Raw genomic sequence first — 22,328 nt, 5'->3', positions numbered from 1 at the left:
AAAGTCATGCTGTAAACTCAACAGCACAGTGTGTAAAGTAGTAACTGGTCCCGATATGCCAGTGCTCTGCACAGATGATCAATGGCCTTTGCCTTCAGTAACACACAGCTAAAGCAGGCTGTGGCAAGATGCTAAAATGTCACACCAAACGACGTATTTAAAGCTGAACTATGATTTTATTGACAAAAGCTTATTTACAACGTGTGTGCCAATTCATGTGAGACATCACAATTCTAAGAACGCAGAGAGAAAATTCTTAATAAGAGTCAGTCCGAGGCGATTTGAATACCTTTGCAGAACCACTACCTGTGTTGCTGGACCTTTCGGAGTCCGTAGAAGCTCAGGAACAGCAGACCAATCAACTTTATTGTGGTACCTGCAGATGCAGGGAAGTGACTCTTTCTCTCCGAGGGAGATTCCTTCGGGGGTCTTGGATGTCCACAGGCCTTGTGAAGAACTTGTATGGAGCACATGCACAGACTTTGCAGCAGACTTGCAGGACGACGAGACCAGGAGGAGCAGGAGTCTTCCCAGTTGCAGTCTCGGATCCCAAAGCAAAGTCCAGCAATGTCCAGAGTGCCCAGTTGGTCGAAGTTGAAGTGGTATTGGATCTGAATCTTGTCCCACAATGAATCTAGGGACCCATCCACAGGTAAACCCTAAAGCACCCTAAGGAAAGGGTTGGAACGATTTAGGGGTTCCTCCCAGAGGACGGGCTGGGCAATGGAGAGGATACTCCCATGTCTTTTGTCCAGTTTCCTGCCAGAGCTGGAGCCAACGGCTCCCTGAACTGGTTTGAGCTGGAGTATGCACGAAGGACACCAAATGTGCCGTTCAAGCAGCCTGAGTGGCGCTGGCCAGTACACCCACCCTCTCCCAATACAAGAAGCCCTGTCTGGGAGGTGGTCACACCTCCCTGTGACAGGCTACCTATTGTCCTGTCTTCCTCTGCTTGCGTGTGGCTCAGCAGCAGGAGGGCAGAATTGTGTCTCTGGTCATCAACAGCCGAAGTTGGCTGTCTGGGTCTAGAAGACTAATACAGGAGCAATGAGGGCCTCCAGGAGGAGCTTTACAGTGCATACAATCATACCTCCCCCACTGTTTATGGTGTGAGGGTATGATTCCAACATGTTTGATACCAAACACGAAAGGGTTCGTTACAGCCAGTTTAGAGGTGGTCATCACGTAATGATGCATGCCCACTCTATATGTATTAATGGCTGATGCACATACAACCCAAGAGAATGGACTCCGTGGATTGTAGTGGTGTCCTGCTCATGCAGTGGCACCCGAGCATCCTGCCTTCAGGATTGATAGCTTGCCTTAGGACTGACTTATAGGTTTTAAGTGCAGTGACCTCATATATAAGCAAACTTATATCTGTCGTAAGTGGTGCTAGCACCAGCATACACAGGCTGCAATGTCAGGCTTGTAGTCACAATTTGAGTGGTTTCTCATGGGTGGCATAATGCATGCTTCAGCCCATGGGAGACCCCTGGTGTACCTATGTTCTGCGTACCTTACTACCATATACTAGGGACTTACAAGGGTATGCCAGTAGCCAATCTGGAATGTGCCTAAGTACTCACCATGTCCAATTTAGGGGAGACACACAGAGACTGGGGTCCTGATTAGCAGGATCCCAGTCAGATTAGTCAGAAACAGCATAACACCTGGCACAAAGTGGGAATAACCATATCAGAAGGATACTACCTTCCTACATAACCCCCCAAATGAAAGGAGATAAGGCTAACCTTGCCCAGTTGAGTCTTTATTCCCTAATTGGCCATATAGGGAAGGTCCTGCACTGGTGTGGATACTCCCTGGGCTATGGTCCACTGAGAAGTTCCTCCCCTGTAGGGGCTTGGATTCTCTCAAAGGTTTGGGGTGTCTACCTGTCAACTGTTTGAGCCATGAGAGGGGCGTGTGGGGTGTCTGACTAGGTATGTGAGGACCTAACAGGGTTGATCTTAACTTCCTCAGAGCACTGGTCACAACAAAGGCTTTCCTCTATGACTGCCCTATACTTATCCCTATGCTGCTTACAGCTTCTGGTTGATCCTGTCTGTCTGGAGCAATGTGGGGCCAGTGAAGGGTTGGGACAGCCTTGTCCCAGGTTTTGCTTTGCCCAACAGAGTTTTTTTAGGAGATGTCACTTGCTAAGGGTGTTAGAAATGGGGATCTCTAGTTGGCAATGGTTTGCACCTTTGTCCGAGTAGGGACCCTTCTTCCTAGTCTGTATAAGGGAGTTACACTCCTAAAATAACCCCTGTTCACCCCCTTGGTAGCTTGGCATGAGCAGTCAGGCTTATCTTAGGGGCCGTGTGTAAAGCATTTGAACATAACCCACAGTAATCCAGTGAAAACACTACAAAGGACACCACACCAGTTTAGAAAAATATCCAATATTTTGATATGTCCAAAACAAGACCAAAAATGATAAAAGTCCACCTTCAATTCTCAAAAATCATCAATAATCCAAATAGACTTAAAATACAGTTCCTTGAAGTCGATAGCTCCGTCTGGGGCTATCACAGCATCCTGAACACCTAATCCAAACAGTTCTGGCTGACCGCGGCATTGCCGGCCATCTACGGTGTCGGGAAGACCCGCAAAACAGCACCTTTTAGAAATGCAGGCATCCGCATGCGTTGATGCAGGAGTCATCGGGCCCTTGAAGTCACACACGTTGCAGATCGAACTTGCGTTTGAAGTCGGGAGCGTCAGCAGGCGTTGGGGCTACGGTGCGAAGTGCAGCATGCGGTGCCCTCAGATCGCGGTGCAGGAAGAAACTCGGTGATGGTCGTCCAGCGGCATTGGTGGGACCAGGGCTGCGGTGCGCAGTGATGCGGTGCTCCTTGCGGTACTGGCAGGTCACGGTGCAAGCAGCGTTGTCATCGTTGCTGAAGCGCTGTCGTTGGCTGACGAACTGGAGTGGATGGCACCAGCATCGGTAGCCCAAGGCTGCTGTGCAGGAGGAGCACGGTGCACCGTGTAACTTACGAGCGGTGCCCTCGGACCACGGTGCAAGCTGCGGCATCAATGTCGGCGTGGAGAGGCTGTCGGTGATACCAGGGCCGTGGCATGAAGCGAGGCGGTGCAGAATGCGATGCCCACAGGTACACGAGCAGCGGCTGGGGTGCAGCGTTGTTGAGACCACGGTTAAGGGGCAAAGTACGGCGGTGCCTTCAGGACACGGAGTCAGCAGCGGCATTGTTGAACGCATTGGGTTGCTTTTTCTTCTGTTGCAGCACAAAACACACAGTCCCCAGTGCTGGTAACAGATGAACTTGAAGACTTTGCTTTTCCTGAGACTTCTTGAACAGGGGGCAAGCTCTACCTCAAGCCCTTGGAGAAGCTCACACAAGGAAGTTGCAGAAAGTTCTGTCCAGTCCTTTTACTGCCCAAGACAGAAGCAGCCACTTCATTTCAACACAGCAAAGCACATAGCAAAGTGGAAGTCCCTCCTCACAGCTTCTTCAGCTTTTTTTCTTGGTTCCAAAAGAGTTCCAAAGTGCTGGGGTCTGGGCCCCAATATTTATCCTCAAAATTCCTTTGTTCTCTCAGGCAGAGAGTGTCTGTGCTTAGTCCAAAGCAGTTTGGTCCTCTCTGACCTAGTTTTCCAGCAGGAGGCGGAGAAAGCATTGTCTACAACAGACCAGGCCCATTCATGTGCAAGGAAATCTCCTTCCATTACCCTAAACACAGCCCAGGTCTATTCAGCCCAGCCATGACTCGTCCAGGAAAGGCAGGATACAACTCTACCCCCTCCCCCAGTAGCTGTCTGAAGAGAATGCACATCCCCAGCCCCTGTCACTCCAAAGCCAGACAGTGAATCCACAAACCCAGCAGAGGCACACAGAATGGCTAAGCAACAAAATACCTACTTTCTAAAAGTGGTATTTTCAAACACTGAACATAAAAATCAACTTTACTAAAAGATGCATTTATACATTCTGAGTCCAGGAATACTAAACTCCATTTCCCCATCTTGTCCCAGTGGGAAGTTATGCTTCTAAGATGTTATAAGCAAAAACTCCCATTCTACCCTATGGGACAGATAGCCTTCCATAGTGAAAAACGAAATGCACTGTAATTCACTACCAGGACATGCCACACACACCAGTTCATGACCTACTTTCAACATACACAGCACCCTGCCCACAGGGGTACCTGGGCCTACCGTAGGGGTGACTTAAATGTAAGAAAAGGGAAGATTAGGGCCTAGCAAGTGGATGCACTTGGCAGGTCGACATGGCAGTTACAAACTGCGCACAGACTCTGCACTTGCAGGTCTGAGTTACCTTTACAGGGATACTTCTGTTGGGGCACAATCAGTGTTGCAGGTCCACTAGTAGCATTTGATTTACAGGCCCTGGCACTCTCAGTGCACTGTACTAGGAACTTACTAGTATATCTAATATTACAATCATGGAAACACCAATCCATAACTCAATTTACAACAGGAGTTCATGCACTTTAACACTGAACAGCATTGATAAAGTGCGCAGAGACACTAAACCAGCAAAAACAGAGTCAAAACCGGGAGGTCAGATAGCAAAAAGACAGGGAAACACACCAAAAGATGCGAAGTCTAACACATGTCCCCTCCAAATACCCACCCTCCTGGGAGTTCTCTTCACTAAGGTAGAAGATCCTGGACAGACCATCAGTGTTGGCGTGTTCTGTGCCAGGGCAGTGTACCACCATAAAGTCCAATCCCTGTAGGGAGATGGACAACCTCAACAGTTTTGGGTTTTCACCCCTCATTTGCATCAACCATCTGAGGGTTCTGTAGTCTGTCTGGACTCGGAAGTGAGTCTCAAACAGGTAGGGCCTTAGCTTCTTCAGTTCCCAGACCACAGCAAAAGCTTCTCTTTCTAAAGCACTTCACCTCTGTTCCCTGGGGAGTAGTCTCGTGCTAAGAAAGACTACAGGATGGTCTAGGCCAGAGCTTTCCAAACTGTGTGTCCCGACACAGTACTGTGTCGCCGGCAAATGCACTTAGCATATAACTGCTGCTAATTAAGAGGCATTCCTAGACACTCTGCTCTTTCGGGGCCGGGCGATTCACAACAAAGCCTCATTAACAAGTAAATGGTCTTTTAAAGACCTGTGAAGTGCTCGGGTGCAGCTGTGTGTGTGCCCAGGAAGCTGGGGTGAGGTGACAGAGGGTGACAGACAGAGGGAGACTGAGGGAGGAAGACGGAGGGAGGAAGACAGAGGGAGGAAGACAGAGGGAGGAAGACAGAGGGAGGAAGACAGAGGGAGGGAGACAGAGGGAGGGAGACAGAGGGAGGGAGACAGAGGGAGGGAGACAGAGGGAGGGAGGGAGACAGAGAGAGAGACAGAGGGAGACAGACAGAGGGAGGAGGGAGACAGACAGAGGGAGGAGGGAGACAGACAGAGGGAGGGAGGGTGACAGAGGGAGTGAGACAGAGAGAGTGAGACAGAGAGGGTCAGAGGGAGGGAGACAGAGGGAGGGAGACAGAGGGAGGGAGACAGAGGGAGGGAGACAGAGGGAGGGAGACAGAGGGAGGGAGACAGAGGGAGGGAGAGATGGAGGCAGAGGGTGACAGACAGAGGGAGGAGGGCGACAGAGGGAGGGAGACAGACAGAGGGAGGGAGGGAGACAGACAGAGGAAGGGAGACAGAGAGGGAAACCGTGGGAGACAGAGAGAAAGGGAGACAGAGAGAGGGAGACAGAGGGTTGGAGTCCGGGGTAGACAGAGCGAGGGAGAAAGAGGGAGGGAGACAGAGGGAGGGAGACAGACAGAGGGAGACAGACAGAGGAAGGGAGACAGAGAGATAGGGAAACAGTGGGAGACAGAGAGAAAGGGAGACACAGGGATGGAGTCCGGGGTAGACAGAGCGAGGGAGGGAGACAGAGAGCGAGAGGGAGACAGAGAGCGAGAGGGAGACAGAGAGAGAAGGAGACAGAGAGAGGGGGACAGAGGGAGAGAGAGAGAGAGGGAGACAGAGGGTGGGAGTCAGAGGGATGGAGACAGAGGAAGACAGAGGGTGACAGACAGAGGGCGACAGACAGAGGGAGGGCGACAGACAGAGGGAGGGAGACAGAGGGAGGAGGGCGACAGAGGGATGAGACAGAGGGAGGGAGACAGATAGAGGGAGGCAGACAAGAGGGAGACAGACAAGAGGGAGGGAGAGGGAGGGATTACAGAGAGAGAGGGAGACAGAGAGAGAGGGAGACAGAGGTAGAGAGACAGAGGGAGACAGAGAGAGAGGGAGACAAGGAGGGATACAGCGAGGGGGAGACAGAGAGGGGGACAGAGGGAGAGAGACAGAGAAGAGAGACAGAGGGAGACAGACACAGGGAGACAGAGGGAGAGAGAGAGGGAGAGAGAGAGGGAGACAGAGAGGGAGACAGAGAGGGAGACAGAGAGGGAGACAGAGGGACAGAGACAGAGGGAGGGAGACAGAGGGACGGAAACAGAGGGAGACAGATGGCGACAGACAGAGGGAGGCGACAGACAGAGGGAGGGAGACAGACAGAGGGAGACAGACAGACAGAGGGAGACAGACAGAGGGAGGAGGGCGACAGAGGGTGACAGAGGGAGGTAGACAGACAGAGGGAGACAGAGAGAGAGAGGGAGGAGGCAGAGAGAGAGACAGAGAGAGAGGGAGACAGAGGGAGTGAGACAGAGGGAGACAGAGGGAGGGAGGGAGAGAGAGAGATAGAGAGGGCACAGTTTTTTTTGCTCTAGCCCCGTCCCCTCCCCCACAAATGTGTGGCCTTTTTTGTAACTTTCAACATGTTTGTGCTTTTAGAAGGAATAACGCTTAACATCTTGGGTTCATAGAGTACTTTCCTTCTCCTCTAAGTGCATTACTAGCGTATGTTCATGTTCTGAATGTTGCCATCCGTTTTATTGCTTTCGCCCATATCATTTTTCAGAATGCATTTTATGTTATTTGCCTGCTTGGGTGATGTCAATCCTTTGGTCTTAAGCTGTGTAGCAAAGAAGCATTTTTCCTCTTGGATTTGGATGAGGATGTCAAGGGTAGAGCTTGTGGGGCTGTCTTGTAATACCCCTCTGTTTGGTATCTATTTTTTCTGGAGTATTCTTAAGTGAAGGCTTCGGTTGACAGCCAGGTCACTAGGGTGAGTTTGTTTTGTTTGCGAGCATCGCCTTGGGATGGAATTCAGTTTTTATGATTTCAGATGCGATAGTTCATTGTGAGCCAATAATAGTTGAACATTGTTACTCCCATTTTAAAATAAGAAAACTTGTAAAGACCTTTATAAAGGAGATATTAGTAGACTGTTCGGACATTTCTCTTTTTCTCATGCAATGAACCATTCAATGTATCTTCTATTGTAGGCCCTTACTGGTATTGTGTGGGGGTCCTGCATGCTGGAGGAACTATTATAACTAGAATAAGACTTTTTATTGGAAAGAAGCGCTATGACTTATGAAGAATGTGGTATTCAACTGTACATAATGCTGTTTAGTCGTGTTACTCTGTCACTCACTGGACATTGTATCAGGTTTCCCACAAGAGAATGGTCCATGGTTAATCAGGAAAATCCATAGCACTTTATCCTGCTTCACTGAGAAATCTCACTAGGAAATGGGGTGAAGTCAGGTTTTCAGGACATTCTTGGTGCAGTGTCTTTCTGTGACTGAAAACATCAGTCAGAATTACAGCAAGATTGACTCACCCTTCCATACTTCCAAAACATTAGTAACTATATTGCCTGTATATTACAGCACTTAGAAATGGAGAGCGGTCCCATCTGACTCCAATGCGCAGAGACCAGCTGATAAGTTGCATGATTGTTTTACCACTCACAATTTCCCCTTCCTGAACGGATTTTTGTATAACTCATATTCAGCAAGGCAGCAGGCAAACTTTGTATATGGTTGGAAAGGTTGGCAATGCGTGCACCCGCCCTTTTTGTTCCCTAAATCCCTGGGACATGTGTCAATGTGTGCATGATTATTTTCTTGCTTCAGGCACAAACCTAATCTTACACCTAGTTTTGCCAGTCACTGTCTTTATTAGAACAGATTCACAATTGCTTTATTAACCTTGCTGTGTTCTCAAATTTGCTTGAAAATGCACCATTTGTCCACTTTTTTTTTCAAACGTTTTCTCCAGGGGGAAGAACCCCCCCGAACCCCTCTTGGGTGGTTCGGGCTCACTCGCCAGCAGGCGGACTTTGTGCATGGTTGAAAGGGTTGGCCGTGCGTGACCCAGCCCTCTTTGTGCCATAAATCAGTGGGGCATGTGTCAATGTGTGCATGATTATATTCTTGCTTCAGGCACAAACCTAACCTTACACCCAGTTTTGCCAGTCACTGTCTTTGTTAGAACAGATTCACAGTTGCTTTAGTAACCTTCCTGCTTTCTCAAAATGTGCTTGAAAATGCACCATTTGCCCACTTTTATTTCAAAATTTTCTTCCGGGGAGAATCCCCCTGAACCCCCCATAGGTTGTTCGGGCTCGCTCGCTATGCTCGCTCACTACACTGCCTTACTGTGTCCCAAAATGATGTCTCTCCAAAAAGTGCGTCACCAACATGAAAAGTTTGGAAAGCTGTGAAGTAGGGAGTCGCACACAGTTTCTCTGTAAACGGCCCCGTCATGGGAGGAGCGGACAAGATGCAGACGGGTGAAGTATTAAGGGCCGATGGGTGAGTCCGGCATAGAGCGCTGGGGCAGCTGGCCAGTTAAAGTGTGAATCAGGGCCGCCACCTGGAGAGGATTGGTATGCGGATGTCGATATTCTGGGCAGCAGAACAAGTGCCCATGTCAGGAAACAAGCCTGGAAGAGGACCCAGCGTTAGTCTGGGGCGCAACGGAGTCGATGCGTCAATTACGAGTCGTACTTCAAACCAATGACGACCTGAAGTAATTACAGGTCGAAACGCAGTCGACCCTCCAGCGCATCTCTTTTTGTTTTCAAATCTGCTACACCTTTTTCCCCCGCTGTTTTTTCACATTATTTCACGTGTCACTTGTGCCGATTACCTCCGGCACAAGCACGTATGTGCACACATCTGTTTGGGTTACACCCACATATATTGGGAATAGTGCTGCTATAACTAATGATGTATAGTTATTCTTCTAAATACAGATTGCTATATATGGTTTATACTAATCTTAAGTGTCTCCCCTTTTTTCTGTGCAACTGTAATTTACATTTCTTACTTTGTAAAACTGCCTGTTTTAATGTTCACTGTAATTAAGGGCATTGCTTAAAACACTTAATCTAAAAATCTGTGCTTAACATTGTGCGCCGCACCACTGGCATTTTGCTGCTTCTGTCCATTCATCCAGCTATATAACACAACAAGTAACATTACACGTACAACAAGCCAGGACTATTGTATTTGTCAATGGTTTTTAGATGCATAAGATAAATAAGCAACAACTATCACTTAGTTGTATATAGCATTGAAAATGCAACTCGCTGTTGTGGGTGAGGTTGTGGCTAAAGCTAAAACAGCCGACCTTCAAGCTGAGGAAACAGGTTCGAACATGATGTCCTTCGATTCAAAAAATCAATATGCTTTTGTGTAATGTAACTGGTATTCATGTAAAGCACTCCAAATTTGCACTATATAAAATTGGAAAAAAGATTCTCTCTAAAGTTACATCAAAGGCAGAGACGAGTTGTACAACTGCAGAGTTAAGGTTTTTTGATAGGGACCCTTCTCCGCACCTGCTTTTAAAAACTGCTGGTGCCGAGCACCGGCAGAACCTGGCCCACTTAAAGCTCTGCGTAAAAGCATAATTTATGGCCAATTAAAAATTGCCCTAAATAACGGACTGTCGTTGTAAATAACGGACAGGTGGCCATGCTATGCACAATACAAGCAATGAAAACAAACACTAGCAAACGCAACGCACCCGGTTTGCATTCTTATTGAATGCCTGCAATTCATATTTTTTGCCCCATGGTAGAATCATTAATCTATGCATGTTAAATTAAGGGCACTACTTTAGGTCACAACAAAGTCATGCTGTAAACTCAACAGCACAGTGTGTAAAGTAGTAACTTTTCCCGATAGGCCAGTGCTCTGCACAGATGATCAATGGCCTTTGCCTTCAGTAACACACAGCTAAAGCAGGCTGTGGCAAGATGCTAAAATGTCACACCAAACGATGTATTTAAAGCTGAACTATGATTTTATTGACAAAAGCTTATTTACAACGTGTGTGCCAATTCATGTGAGACATCACAATTCTAAGAACGCAGAGAGAAAATTCTTAATACGAGTCAGTGCGAGTCGATTTGAATACCTTACTATCTAGGTAAAAACCCCAGCCAATGGTCAGTTAAATTAGATGGCGTAACCACCACATTCACGTCTTCCTCTTTGTGCTGTGTTCTAGAATATCTGAACGTCAGCCAGCATATAGCAAGGAAGGCACTGTACATTATAACGCAACACATCTTTCCCCGAAGCACAGAATTAAAACATAACATGATTAGAATATGGTTGAACAGAAAGACAACCGGTGGAGAAAAAATAATGTGCAAACAAAATAACCAAAGGAAAATGAACAACTAGGAAGTGGAAAAGTAACCTGTTAAAACCTAACTCTCACTAAAACCAAGGCAATATAACACATGGCCAAACACAATGGTAAAGAACAAATTATAACAAGACAGTTTTATTTTACAATACCAACAACAAAGTCATTATTTGTTTCCGGAATATGAATCTTCCTGCGCATTTGGTAGTTGCCTTCTTTATTTTTTTTAGTATTAGTACAATTGAACCAATAGGGACTAGACTTCCTTGAGGAGTGAGTCACTTCTGCAATACCAGATGTTCCTGATGAGCAACCCAACTCTTCCAACATCCCTGATGTACATAGTGTGGACTCCATCATTTAGATAAACGTCTGTAGAATTCTCACCACTAGAATTACACATATCACCATTATTATGATCCATCAAACACCCCTTGCCAACTTTTAAACAGGGATCATTTCCAATATTTTCAAAATTGTTAGTACACTTAGCCAATTTACTAAAATGCCAGATATTTCCATCACTCACAAAATGCCAGATATTTTCATCACTCACCTTCGCTGAATTGGTGAACCATTTGATTACTTGTAAAAGTCCCATACCTTTCCTGAAACCATTACTTCTCATACATGATTCTTTGATCATGACCCATTCTCCCACATTCATTCAGCATCACTTCTTTTACTCCGTGTTTAAAATCATAATGTGACCTATAGCAGATTTTTGCTTTAAGGATATTCTCTTTTACTTTTTCCAAAGCCCACTTATTCCGAATCTCATTTTTCGTCCATGACACATTGTCCTTAGAGCAGGAGTCCCTACCGCTAAGCAATTTGATTGAAGTGTACCTTCTCATCACAGTAGAAATGTGATATGCAGACAACAATTTTTTAATTTGTTTCCCAGTTCTTGTATTTTCCAATCTCCATGAGGATTCTGCCAATAATGACTGTTACAGTGCTCTACCGCACCATCACATGCGGGATGATAGAGAGACAAATATATCCACACAATGTTATCCCTAGACAAGAAATCCTGGGAAAACCCAGTTGGATCATTGAAATAAATAAAAACTATCAAAAATAGTCACAGGATACCATGTCTGGGATTAGCAGAAATGATATCTTGTCTAGCATAGCATCCCTAAAATAATTTCTGAAATTGGGTGTAGCCATTTCTCTCTTGCTCCACAAAATGTGCTTTTTTTGCACAAGACACACTAGCTTTTTCATTGCCCAAAAGGAAACTCCCAATAACAGTTCCTAGTTTATCAAAATAAAATTTAGAAACATGAACTCAATCGTTCATTTTGTAATGGGTTTGCATAGCTGGGAGGGTGAATTAATTATTAGTCATTGCCAACCTATGCTATCGTTCTGGAAAGCCTCTTATTCTGCCAGGTCGTCTACGCCTATCCCCGACATACTGGTTCCCCCAAACCATGATATCACCAGATTAGACAGATCCGATAGACCAGGAGACGGTATTGCTTGCATACATCGGGACGGTCTCTCAGTTAACTGCTCGCATGCACCGATATTATCCTCATGGGTGCACAGACAGAATATTGAGTTGTAAATGTCGACCTACCATAATATCGAGTTGTAAATTTCGTAGTGCAAGAATATCGACTGCAAGAATATCATGGTCCAGAATATCGACAGTAAGGTAAGAAATATCGTTTTTGTTAATATCGAAGTCAGTAATATCGTTAGTAAAAACATTGTTGTTTATTATATCGATTTTTATATAAGTGTGATGTATTTTAGTATGTATTATAAAAATGTGATTTCATTTTTTTGTATAAGTATTGTTTTTTTTTCCATGATTGTGTGAATTTTTTTTAACGTTAATTACATTTTGCGTTTTAGTTCCGTAGCAGGTTGAGGGTTTATAGGAGAATAGGGTGGGAAGTAATTTAATTATAATAAATTGAATATTAATTTTATTTGAAATAAATTTTGCGTTTTAGTTCCCTAGCGGGTTGTGGGATTATAGGGGAATAGGGTGGGAAGTAATTTAATTATAGTAAGGTAATTAATCATTGCTATTTATTAGTATTTATAAATAATTTTTTATTAAACAATTATTATTTGGTTATTAATTATTATTAATTAATTGATAATTATGTTAATTGTGTTATGTTTTTTGGGGTGGGTTGTGGGTTTATAGGGGAATAGGGTGGGAAGTATTTTATTTATAATTAATATTTTTTATTAATCATGTATTTCATATTTTATAGTCTTAATTGTGGTAAATAATGTATTAATTCGTTATTCATTCTTTATTAATTTGTATTCATTTATTGCTAATTGTGTCATTTTTTTAGCAGCGGGCTGTGGGTTGATAGGGGAGTAGGGTGGGAAGTAATGTAATTTTAATAATTTTTCAATATTTTAAAAAAAATATCTAATGTTGTTTTATAGTGTTAATTGTGTGTATTAATTTATTAATAATTGTTTATAAATTGCTTGTTAATTGTTATTAATTGAGTAATTAATTGTTAATTAATGATGTTAATTGTGTCATGTTTTACGACATTGGGGGTGTCATTTATAGGGGAATATGGTGTGAGGTAAATTATTTTTAATTGATTAATAGTTTGTTAATTAATGCTAATTAATTTGCTGGAGTGGGAATAGTGCATTATTCCCCTCCGCTATCCAACACTTTTCCTACTGTTGCACCTGTTGGAGTGGGAATAGTAAATTATTCCCCTCCGCTATCCACTTTTTTCCCCACACACAAAATTTTGATAGGTTTTAACCGTGTAAAATTTGTCAGGATAAAAAGTGCCATGTCGGGTAATGTCCCAGTAATTTCACACACATTTTGTAATCCAGATTCAGGTACAACCTCTTGTTTGCACCCGTACCAGGATTACTGGCCTGAATGGAAAAAAGCCCATTACTAATACTAAATTGGGGGAGCAGTGTCACAATACTTTAAACGTAAGCTACTGAAAAGAAAAATATAGCAACACATTTGTATTTGTCTAGTTGAATTATCTTCTCCAAATAAGAGTAGGGAGCATTTTTGGGGGGGCAAGTCACCACAACTCCACATTTACCTATCAATACTATCGAACAATAGATCTGGCTTATTTGAAGTGTGTACGGTTTGTTGTCAGTGTTAGAAATGTCCAGTCTAATGCATCAATGAACCTGGTATCAGTGGACACGAAAAGGGAATGCATGAATAGGAGTAGTAAAGAGTGCTGGTGGCCCCACACGTCCATGCATGAATGAGTCTAGTAACCAGGGTACCAGACCCCATTCTGTGCATGAATAATAAGAGTTATCAAACACTGCATGCATCAACTGGCCTAGTAGTGGTTAACTGATCCCTACAGTGCATGCATTATTGGGTCACGTAAGAGGCTTCCGTACCCCACAGCGAGAGAACATCAAAGGGGCTAGTAACTGTCAGTGGACCCATCCAATAGACGAAAGAATGACCGTAGCAACATGCATCATTGGCTGCATGGACTGCATACATCAATGTACCTCAGTGGTCCAGTGATGAGAGGTATCAGTGGGCCTAGAAACCGTGGTTGCACACAAGCTTTGGCATCAGGGCGCCTACTGACCGATGTCAGTGGCACCACACAGTGCATGTGTTAACAGGCCCTGAAATGGGCATCATTGGCATTGCAGAGCATGCATCGATCAGCCTAAATACCGGGTATTGGTGGTCGCACGCCATTCATGCATTAATGGGTTTAATATTTGGTGTGATTGGCCTAATGCACTCCATGCATTAATGGGCCTGGTAAATTGTTATTAAAAGGGCAGCTTCAAGAAATGAGTGAACTAAGAGAAATATATTCAGATAGCGCTATATTTGAAGACATCTGTATTTTAATTGCTTGGTACAAAGAAAGGAGGGCGTTGTCTCTCACAGACATGAGATGACAATGAAGCGCAGCATACAGAAAATAGAAAATTGCCGCTAAGACGCTGCACCAGGTGCTGCTGAACTCTGAGGTGTGGTGATACACAAAGGCTACTCAAAAAACCCTAGCAGTAACCAATGGGTAGTCTGGTGTGAAGAGAAACAGTGGTTTGCTAAAGTATCATTCAAACATTATTGTCGTTCTGTGGACTTATAATTTTAGTAATGAAGTGTTCTATGCATTTAATTCATACATTTATCAAGCATAAGTGCTGCAGTCTTGCTATATGACCTTTCTCAAAGACTGTGATTGTTTCCATTTCTGTAAGAATTAAGAAATGATAAAAAAAAATGGAAAAAGGCGCAGACAATAAAAACGTACTAATGGTATAAAAACACACACACACAAACACTCTAAGATGTGTTTGTCCTTTATGTTCGTTTGAGGTAAATGCGGGCGCAAACCGTGGGGCAGACTTATCAACAATTTGTGCCATTGCAAAGTGATGCAAAGTCTTGATAACATTTTTGGGCTGGAAAGTAGCACTCAAATTAACTCAAATGGTACTTTCAATTGGTATGTGTCAAGTGAATGTCCCATGGGTGGTACATGAGCATTTGAATGCTACCATACACGGTTTTTAATACAATTGGTAGACAGCTCTTTGTGCCAAAAAGCAACACCTCTTTGAGGCAGATGTTAACAAGAGAAATGCTTTAATTTCTCCTAAAGTTACACAAATTACATCAGAGCTAGACTGCACAGCACACATTCAATATGTGAAAAGTGTTAAAGTTAGTCTACACATAGTATTTTATACCAGTACTGTACCATTCCAGTACAAAACCTATGCTAGACATCTCACACACACGCACACCACTGCACTATGATGCCAAGGTGTGTGCATGGCGCTGGGCAGCCTGTTTGTGCACAGGCGTTGGGGAAGAACGCAACAGTGCATTATTTTAATAGATATGGTTCTGCAATGCCCTCATCCCATACTGTAACCAAAGTTGCAGTTTTGTTTGCTGCACTGCATTGTGCTATAACACAATAACTGCCTCTAAAGGTTTTTATAGCCATGTCTGATTTCCTTGAGGCTTCTTTAAGTAGACTTGAGATATCTGCAGGCTCAGGTTCCTGAGCAGGCTTAAGGTTCCTCCAAAGAGACTCAAGGCTTTTATAGGCTGATTTATGTTCCAAAAGGCAGAATAAGTGTTGAGGAGTAGACTCAAAGCTACAACTGTCTTATTCAAGGCCAATAAATGCACACACAGGCATGTTCCCTTAAATATGAAATCCCTCTCTCTCTCTGTCTCACACCCACATGAAAAAGAGTCTTCTGACACACACTGTTTCTATATACTGAATAAAGGTCAATATGTGCATTATTTGATTTGATGTGCTGAAAGCTGGTGGTTCTTTTAGGTACACCTCGTGCTACTACATATCAATTTGTTGCTAAAGCAGGTAGCACAAGGGTACCATAATACAAACTGAGGTTTCTATAGGGTCACCAGTTCTAGTAAGCAACTTCAAGGTCCCCATTTGTAGGCCTTAGGCCTCTACAGACAAACTGGGTCTTTCTATATACGCTTTTCTTTTTTTGTCCATTCCTGAGGTTTATAAAGCTAAAATCAGACCCGGGAAGTGGAACACCTCCTCTCCCTCCCACTTCTGTCTTCCAATACAAAGGTACTACATTTACCAGCCAAAGATGGAAAGCTAAGCTGACCTTGCGTGGACTTGAATTTGTAACCTGCAGACCAAAGGAATGTAGGCTGGCAGCAGGAACTTAAAACTATTGTGCCAGATTTAATAATTTAAATGACCATATGCAATTGGGTCGATCTATGCCAATATGAGGAGTGGTTATAGGAAATCCTAAGAATCTTAATCGAACAAAAAGTGGAAGAAAGCAGACTTTGCTAGGGGCATAATTTCATCTATCTTTTCATCTCTCCATCACCTTTCTAACCATCTCCTGTCCAGCCAAATAAACCCATCATTCCCTCTGCCTCCATCTTCCACACATTTCAATGATCATTCAATTTATAAGCCCATCACACCTCTCTCTCCGGCATCCAAATCTGGCAGTACAGTAAGGCTGCTATTCCTTACCTAGTGAAACCAGCATGTCATAGTTCTCCTTAGCCACTTCTAGGTACAGGTTCCTCTGCCATAATTCCAAACCACTCCATTCATCTTCTGAGAAGTGCACTATGACATCATCAAAGTTAAGCACCATCTGTGGAGAGAGCAGATTTCAGTCACTAAATGAATGTCCAGCAGTGGTATTCCCTACAGAGCCGGTTGAGAATGAACTCTGACAGCAGTAATACTTATGAATAAAGGTCTACAGTTTGGCATTCCATAGAAAATATTTATGCATTGGGTGAGTGGGATGGTATGGGTTTTTGTCCAATACGTCACCATTTAAAATCAACAAACTATTGCACATCACAGACCATCATTAGTGTAAAGAAGTAAAAGAACTCTGAAAAGAACTCTGAAATAGTGGTCATTTAATATATTTAAACTTGATTGTAACCCACAGCCCTACTATACATTTATTGAGACCTTAGACACTAAACAAAAACATGAATTGGGGATATAGCCTCATTCACAGACATATTACAACTCTAGTTCACCCCCAGGGACATATAATGTACTCATGAAACATGGATGTATGACGTTACAACGCACACTTTTACAACGCATGCACTTACAACGCATGCACTTACAACGCATAATCCATTACAACGCACTACACTTACAACGCATCACACTACAACGCATTTTAAAAAACTACCATTACAACGCATACCATTACAATGCATAATATTTAATTGCATTTAAGGTAAGTATTAGATAGTACAGGGGTAAAAATTACTTTTCTAATTCCAGGGGGTGCAACAGTAGGGTAAGTGTTGGATACTATAGGGGTAAAAATTACTATTCTAACTCCAGGGGGTGCAACAGTAGGGTAAGTGTTGGATAGTATAGGGGTAAAAATTACTATTCTAACTCCAGGGGGTGCAACAGTAGGGTAAGTGTTGGATAGTATAGGGGTAAAAATTACTATTCTAACTCCAGGGGGTGCAACAGTAGGGTAAGTGAGGGATAGTATAGGGGTAAAAATTACTATTCTAACTCCAGGGGGTGCAACAGTAGGGTAAGTGTTGGATAGTATAGGGGTAAAAATTGCTATTCTAACTCCAGGGGGTGCAACAGTAGGGTAAGTGTTGGATAGTATAGGGGTAACAATTACTATTCTAACTCCAGGGGGTGCAACAGTAGGATAAGTGTTGGATAGTATAGGGGTAAAAATTACTATTCTAACTCCAGGGGGTGCAACAGTAGGGTAAGTGTTGGATAGTATAGGGGTAAAAATTACTATTCTAACTCCAGGGGGTGCAACAGTAGGGTAAGTGTTGGATAGTATAGGGGTAAAAATTACTATTCTAACTCCAGGGGGTGCAACAGTAGGGTAAGTGTTGGATAGTATAGGGGTAAAAATTACTATTCTAACTCCAGGGGGTGCAACAGTAGGGTAAGTGTTGGATAGTATAGGGGTAAAAATTACTATTCTAACTCCAGGGGGTGCAACAGTAGGGTAAGTGTTGGATAGTATAGGGGTAAAAATTACTATTCTAACTCCAGGGGGTGCAACAGTAGGGTAAGTGTTGGATAGTATAGGGGTAAAAATTACTATTCTAACTCCAGGGGGTGCAACAGTAGGGTAAGTGTTGGATAGTATAGGGGTAAAAATTACTATTCTAACTCCAGGGGGTGCAACAGTAGGGTAAGTGTTGGATAGTATAGGGGTAAAAATTACTATTCTAACTCCAGGGGGTGCAAAAGTAGGGTAAGTGTTGGATAGTATAGGGGTAAAAATTACTATTCTAACTCCAGGGGGTGCAACAGTAGGGTAAGTGTTGGATAGTATAGGGGTAAAAATTGCTATTCTAACTCCAGGGGGTGCAACAGTAGGGTAAGTGTTGGATAGTATAGGGGTAACAATTACTATTCTAACTCCAGGGGGTGCAACAGTAGGATAAGTGTTGGATAGTATAGGGGTAAAAATTACTATTCTAACTCCAGGGGGTGCAACAGTAGGGTAAGTGTTGGATAGTATAGGGGTAAAAATTACTATTCTAACTCCAGGGGGTGCAACAGTAGGGTAAGTGTTGGATAGTATAGGGGTAAAAATTACTATTCTAACTCCAGGGGGTGCAACAGTAGGGTAAGTGTTGGATAGTGTAGTGTAATATTATGCGTTGTAATGGTAGGCGTTGTAATGGTATGCGTTGTAAAGGTATTTTTTTAAAATGCGTTGTAGTGTCATGCGTTGTAAGTGTAGTGCGTTGTAATGGATTATGCGTTGTAAAAAATGCGTTGTAAGTGTAGTGCGTTGTAATAGTTGCGTTGTAAAGGTTGTTCCCCATGAAACATTCTAGACTTCATTATCTGCAGCGCATGCCCTACCTATCCCATCAGTATTGTGGTTGACATTAGGCTTTTCTCAAAAAAACAATTAAGAAAACCACAAAAGAACGAGTAATGATTTTCTGGCAGGATTCTGAAAAGAAATTGATTAAAAGCATATGTTGAGTATCCAATATGAGTAACAGCCTTCCTTCAAAAAACAAGATTAAAATACTTCCTTTCGCTTCTATCTTCAACTTCCTTTCATTAGGTTGAAGCCTAACAAACAGCAAAGCTGTCTGGTTGCAAAAGATTTCTTGGGGACATTCTAAAAACCATTGGCTTTGGGTTTTTTGACTCACATTTGCTTGTTTTCTATTTGCCAGCTTTATTTGTTTTAGGCTGTCCAGCATGTCTTTGTCTCTTCTGCATAGCCCGTTTCCACCTCGCTAACTAGCTCCTTACATTCCTCCACAGGTGCTTGCTTTCTGGGAACTCTTTTGTTCATTTTTTGTGAGGAACACAATGTGCTGTATATCTTGGAAGAGGTTTCCTGTCTCATCTTTTTGCTTGATTGATTCTACTTATCTTTTCCACTATGATCATCAATCTTGCATTCCTGGGCGGAACAATATTCTGTCTACAAGCTTGTTTATTTTGATCAGTGCTCTTTACTAATAGCATAACTGAAACGTCCTCAATTTCACGCCCATGTCATAAACGCTGGAAGTAGAGCAGTGGGGGGTGCTGAAGCACCCCCAAAATAACCATGCTGGAGTTCAGAAGTAAATGAGCAATAAACAAGTCTTTAGATTTTGTTTTTATCCTGTCACATTTGCTGTGCATTCACGGAGGTCAAATGTTAGAATCTGTTGTGTGAGGGAGGTTGGTATTTACTTTTCTTTTTTCTGACTACAAAATGAAAGGATTTATATGGCAATCTTGTTGGGTATTGGGGGTGAAAAAGGCTGTAGGATGTTAACTTTTTCTAGCACAAAACAACATTTAAAAGTCAGTAAATGAACTGTACCAATATTTCAGAATATGTCACTTTTTTGTAATTCCGAGTGTGGAGGAAACAAATATTTTAATACAATCAAAACAAATCAATACACTAGATGATGAAGATTTGCACCCATTATCGTTTGTGCACTGTGCAGTTTTATCAGTAAAAGCATATGTCTGTGCAAATGCAATTTCATTTGAAAATGAGTTGTCTAATGGGAATGCGCTTCCACAACATGCATACTGCACTCTATGCCACTTCACTCTATAACACTCTACTCCAAGCCACTCTACGTCACTCCACTCTATGCCCCACCACTCTATGACACTTTACATCCCTCCACTCTACCTCACTGTACTTTAAGCCACTCAACGACAATCCATCCAACAACACTCCAATCTATTCCACTCTCCGTCCCTCTACTTTATGACACTTTACTCAACTAAACACCCCTCCAATCTACAACTCTACTTTACGACACACCACCTCTACTCCACTTTACGCTACTCCACTCTACGCTATGACACTCCACCCTATGACACTTCACCCTACTACACTCTACTCCACTCTTCACCACTCCACACAATGACACTCTACTCCAAACCACTCCACTCTATGCCACTTCCCTCTACGCCACTCCACTCTATGTGATTCCAAACTACAACACTATACTACACTCTATGCTACTACACATCACTTAACTCCATTTTATGCCACTATACTGTATGCCATGACACTCTACTCTGCTTTACAACACTCTGGTCTACGACACTCTTCTAACCTGCAACACTCTACACTACTCAATGACACTCTACTCCACTCTACCCCTTGCCACTCCACAACACTCCTATACCCTCTGACACTCTACTCCACGATACTCTACACCACTCTATGACACTTTACTTTACACAACTCCACTCCTTTCACTCTACAACACTCCACTCTGGAAAACTCTAATTTACTCTATGTCATTCCATAACACTGTATTCCACTCTATGCCACTCCACAGTACTACTCCACTCTATGCCACTCCACCTACACCACTCCACTGCACTCCACTCTATGACCTTCTATGCCACTTTACTTCACTCTACGCCACTCACTACACTCTCCTCCATTCTATGACATCCTACTCCACTCTATGATACTCTACGTCACTCCACAACACTCTACGCCACAACACTACACTGTTCACCACTCTGCTCTCCGACATTCCGCAGTGCAACATTCTGCCCTGTCACAATCCGCCCTGTGACACTATACTCCACTCTAAGCAACTCCACACCCTCTTACTCCATTCTACGCCACTCCACAACACTCTATGCCTCTCCACTCAGTGTCAGTCTGACAATCTAATCACTCTCCTTCATACTACGCTATTCCGCTACTCCCAAATTTCGTAACTCGACTTTACACCACTCTACTCCATTGCACTCTAACACTCTATGCTCCTTTACTCCACTCTATGCTATATGATACTCCACTGTACTTTACTTGATTCTACGCCACTCCACTCCATGACACTACTCCCACTACACAACCACACTGTCTTCCACTCTATGACACTCTACTTGATTCTACGACACTCTACGCCACTCCATTCTGCGACACTCTATGCCACTCCTCTTCACAACACTACTTCACTGTTCGCCACTGCACTCTGTCACTCCGTTCTGCGACACTCTACTCCACACTATGACACTTTACTGTATGTCACTCCACGACACTCTGCAAAATTCTATGCCTCTCCGCTCTGCGACCCTACATACTACGACACTCTACTCCACTTATGCCAATTTACGCCACTCCCCAACACTGTACTCCACTCTGTGCTACGACACTCTACATCACTCCACAACACAACACTACTCCACTCTATGCCACTTCATCCAACAACACTCCACAATGTAATACTACTCCATGCCACTCCATTCTACGCAACTCTATACTACAGCATTCTACCCCACTTTATTGCACGTATTGCCACTATACTCTACGACACCCCAATCCACGTCACTCTACTCCACTCAACCACGCTCTATGCCACTTTACTCCACTCTACGACACTCCGCTCTACTACATTCTATCCCACTCCACTCTACTACATTCTACACCACTTCACTGTACACCATGACACTTTATCCAATCTATGACACCCTACTCCCTTCTACAACACACCACTCTGTGACACGCTATGCCACTCCACTCTACACCACTCCTGTCCACGCCACTCCTCTCCACAAAACTACTTCACTGTTCGCCACTCTACTCTATGACACTCCATTTCACTCTACGCCATATATAATTTATAGTAACTAAACTAATTTATTCCAGACTTAGACATCAGCTTGTCATTTTGTAGAAGTACACTCAATGTCATTTATGAAAAATAAACTCAAGATGCCACCAACTAGCCATTTCTATAAACTGCACTAATTTTGGCCCCAACTATTGTCTTTTCATTTTTTAGTAATAAATAAATGCCAACC

General features: G+C 43.4%; 1 protein-coding gene across 3 annotated transcripts in view; it reads right to left on the bottom strand.

Moving 5' to 3' along the window:
• LOC146796143 (uncharacterized) overlaps nucleotides 1-22,328 on the bottom strand; it is a 182,823-nt gene that overhangs the window by 154,841 nt on the left and 5,654 nt on the right. For all 3 annotated transcript variants that reach the window (XM_085628529.1, XM_085628527.1, XM_085628528.1), the window contains exon 2: nucleotides 16,527-16,653. In XM_085628529.1, coding sequence (XP_085484655.1) covers nucleotides 16,527-16,653 — 127 coding nt within the window. The remainder of the gene's footprint in view (nucleotides 1-16,526; nucleotides 16,654-22,328) is intronic.

The sequence above is a fragment of the Triturus cristatus genome, chromosome 10 (assembly GCF_964204655.1).
Source record: "Triturus cristatus chromosome 10, aTriCri1.1, whole genome shotgun sequence".
In the NCBI taxonomy this organism is placed as follows: Eukaryota; Metazoa; Chordata; class Amphibia; order Caudata; family Salamandridae; genus Triturus; species Triturus cristatus.
Note: the sequence above shows the minus strand (reverse complement) of the source record. Positions and strands in the feature narration are given on the sequence as shown.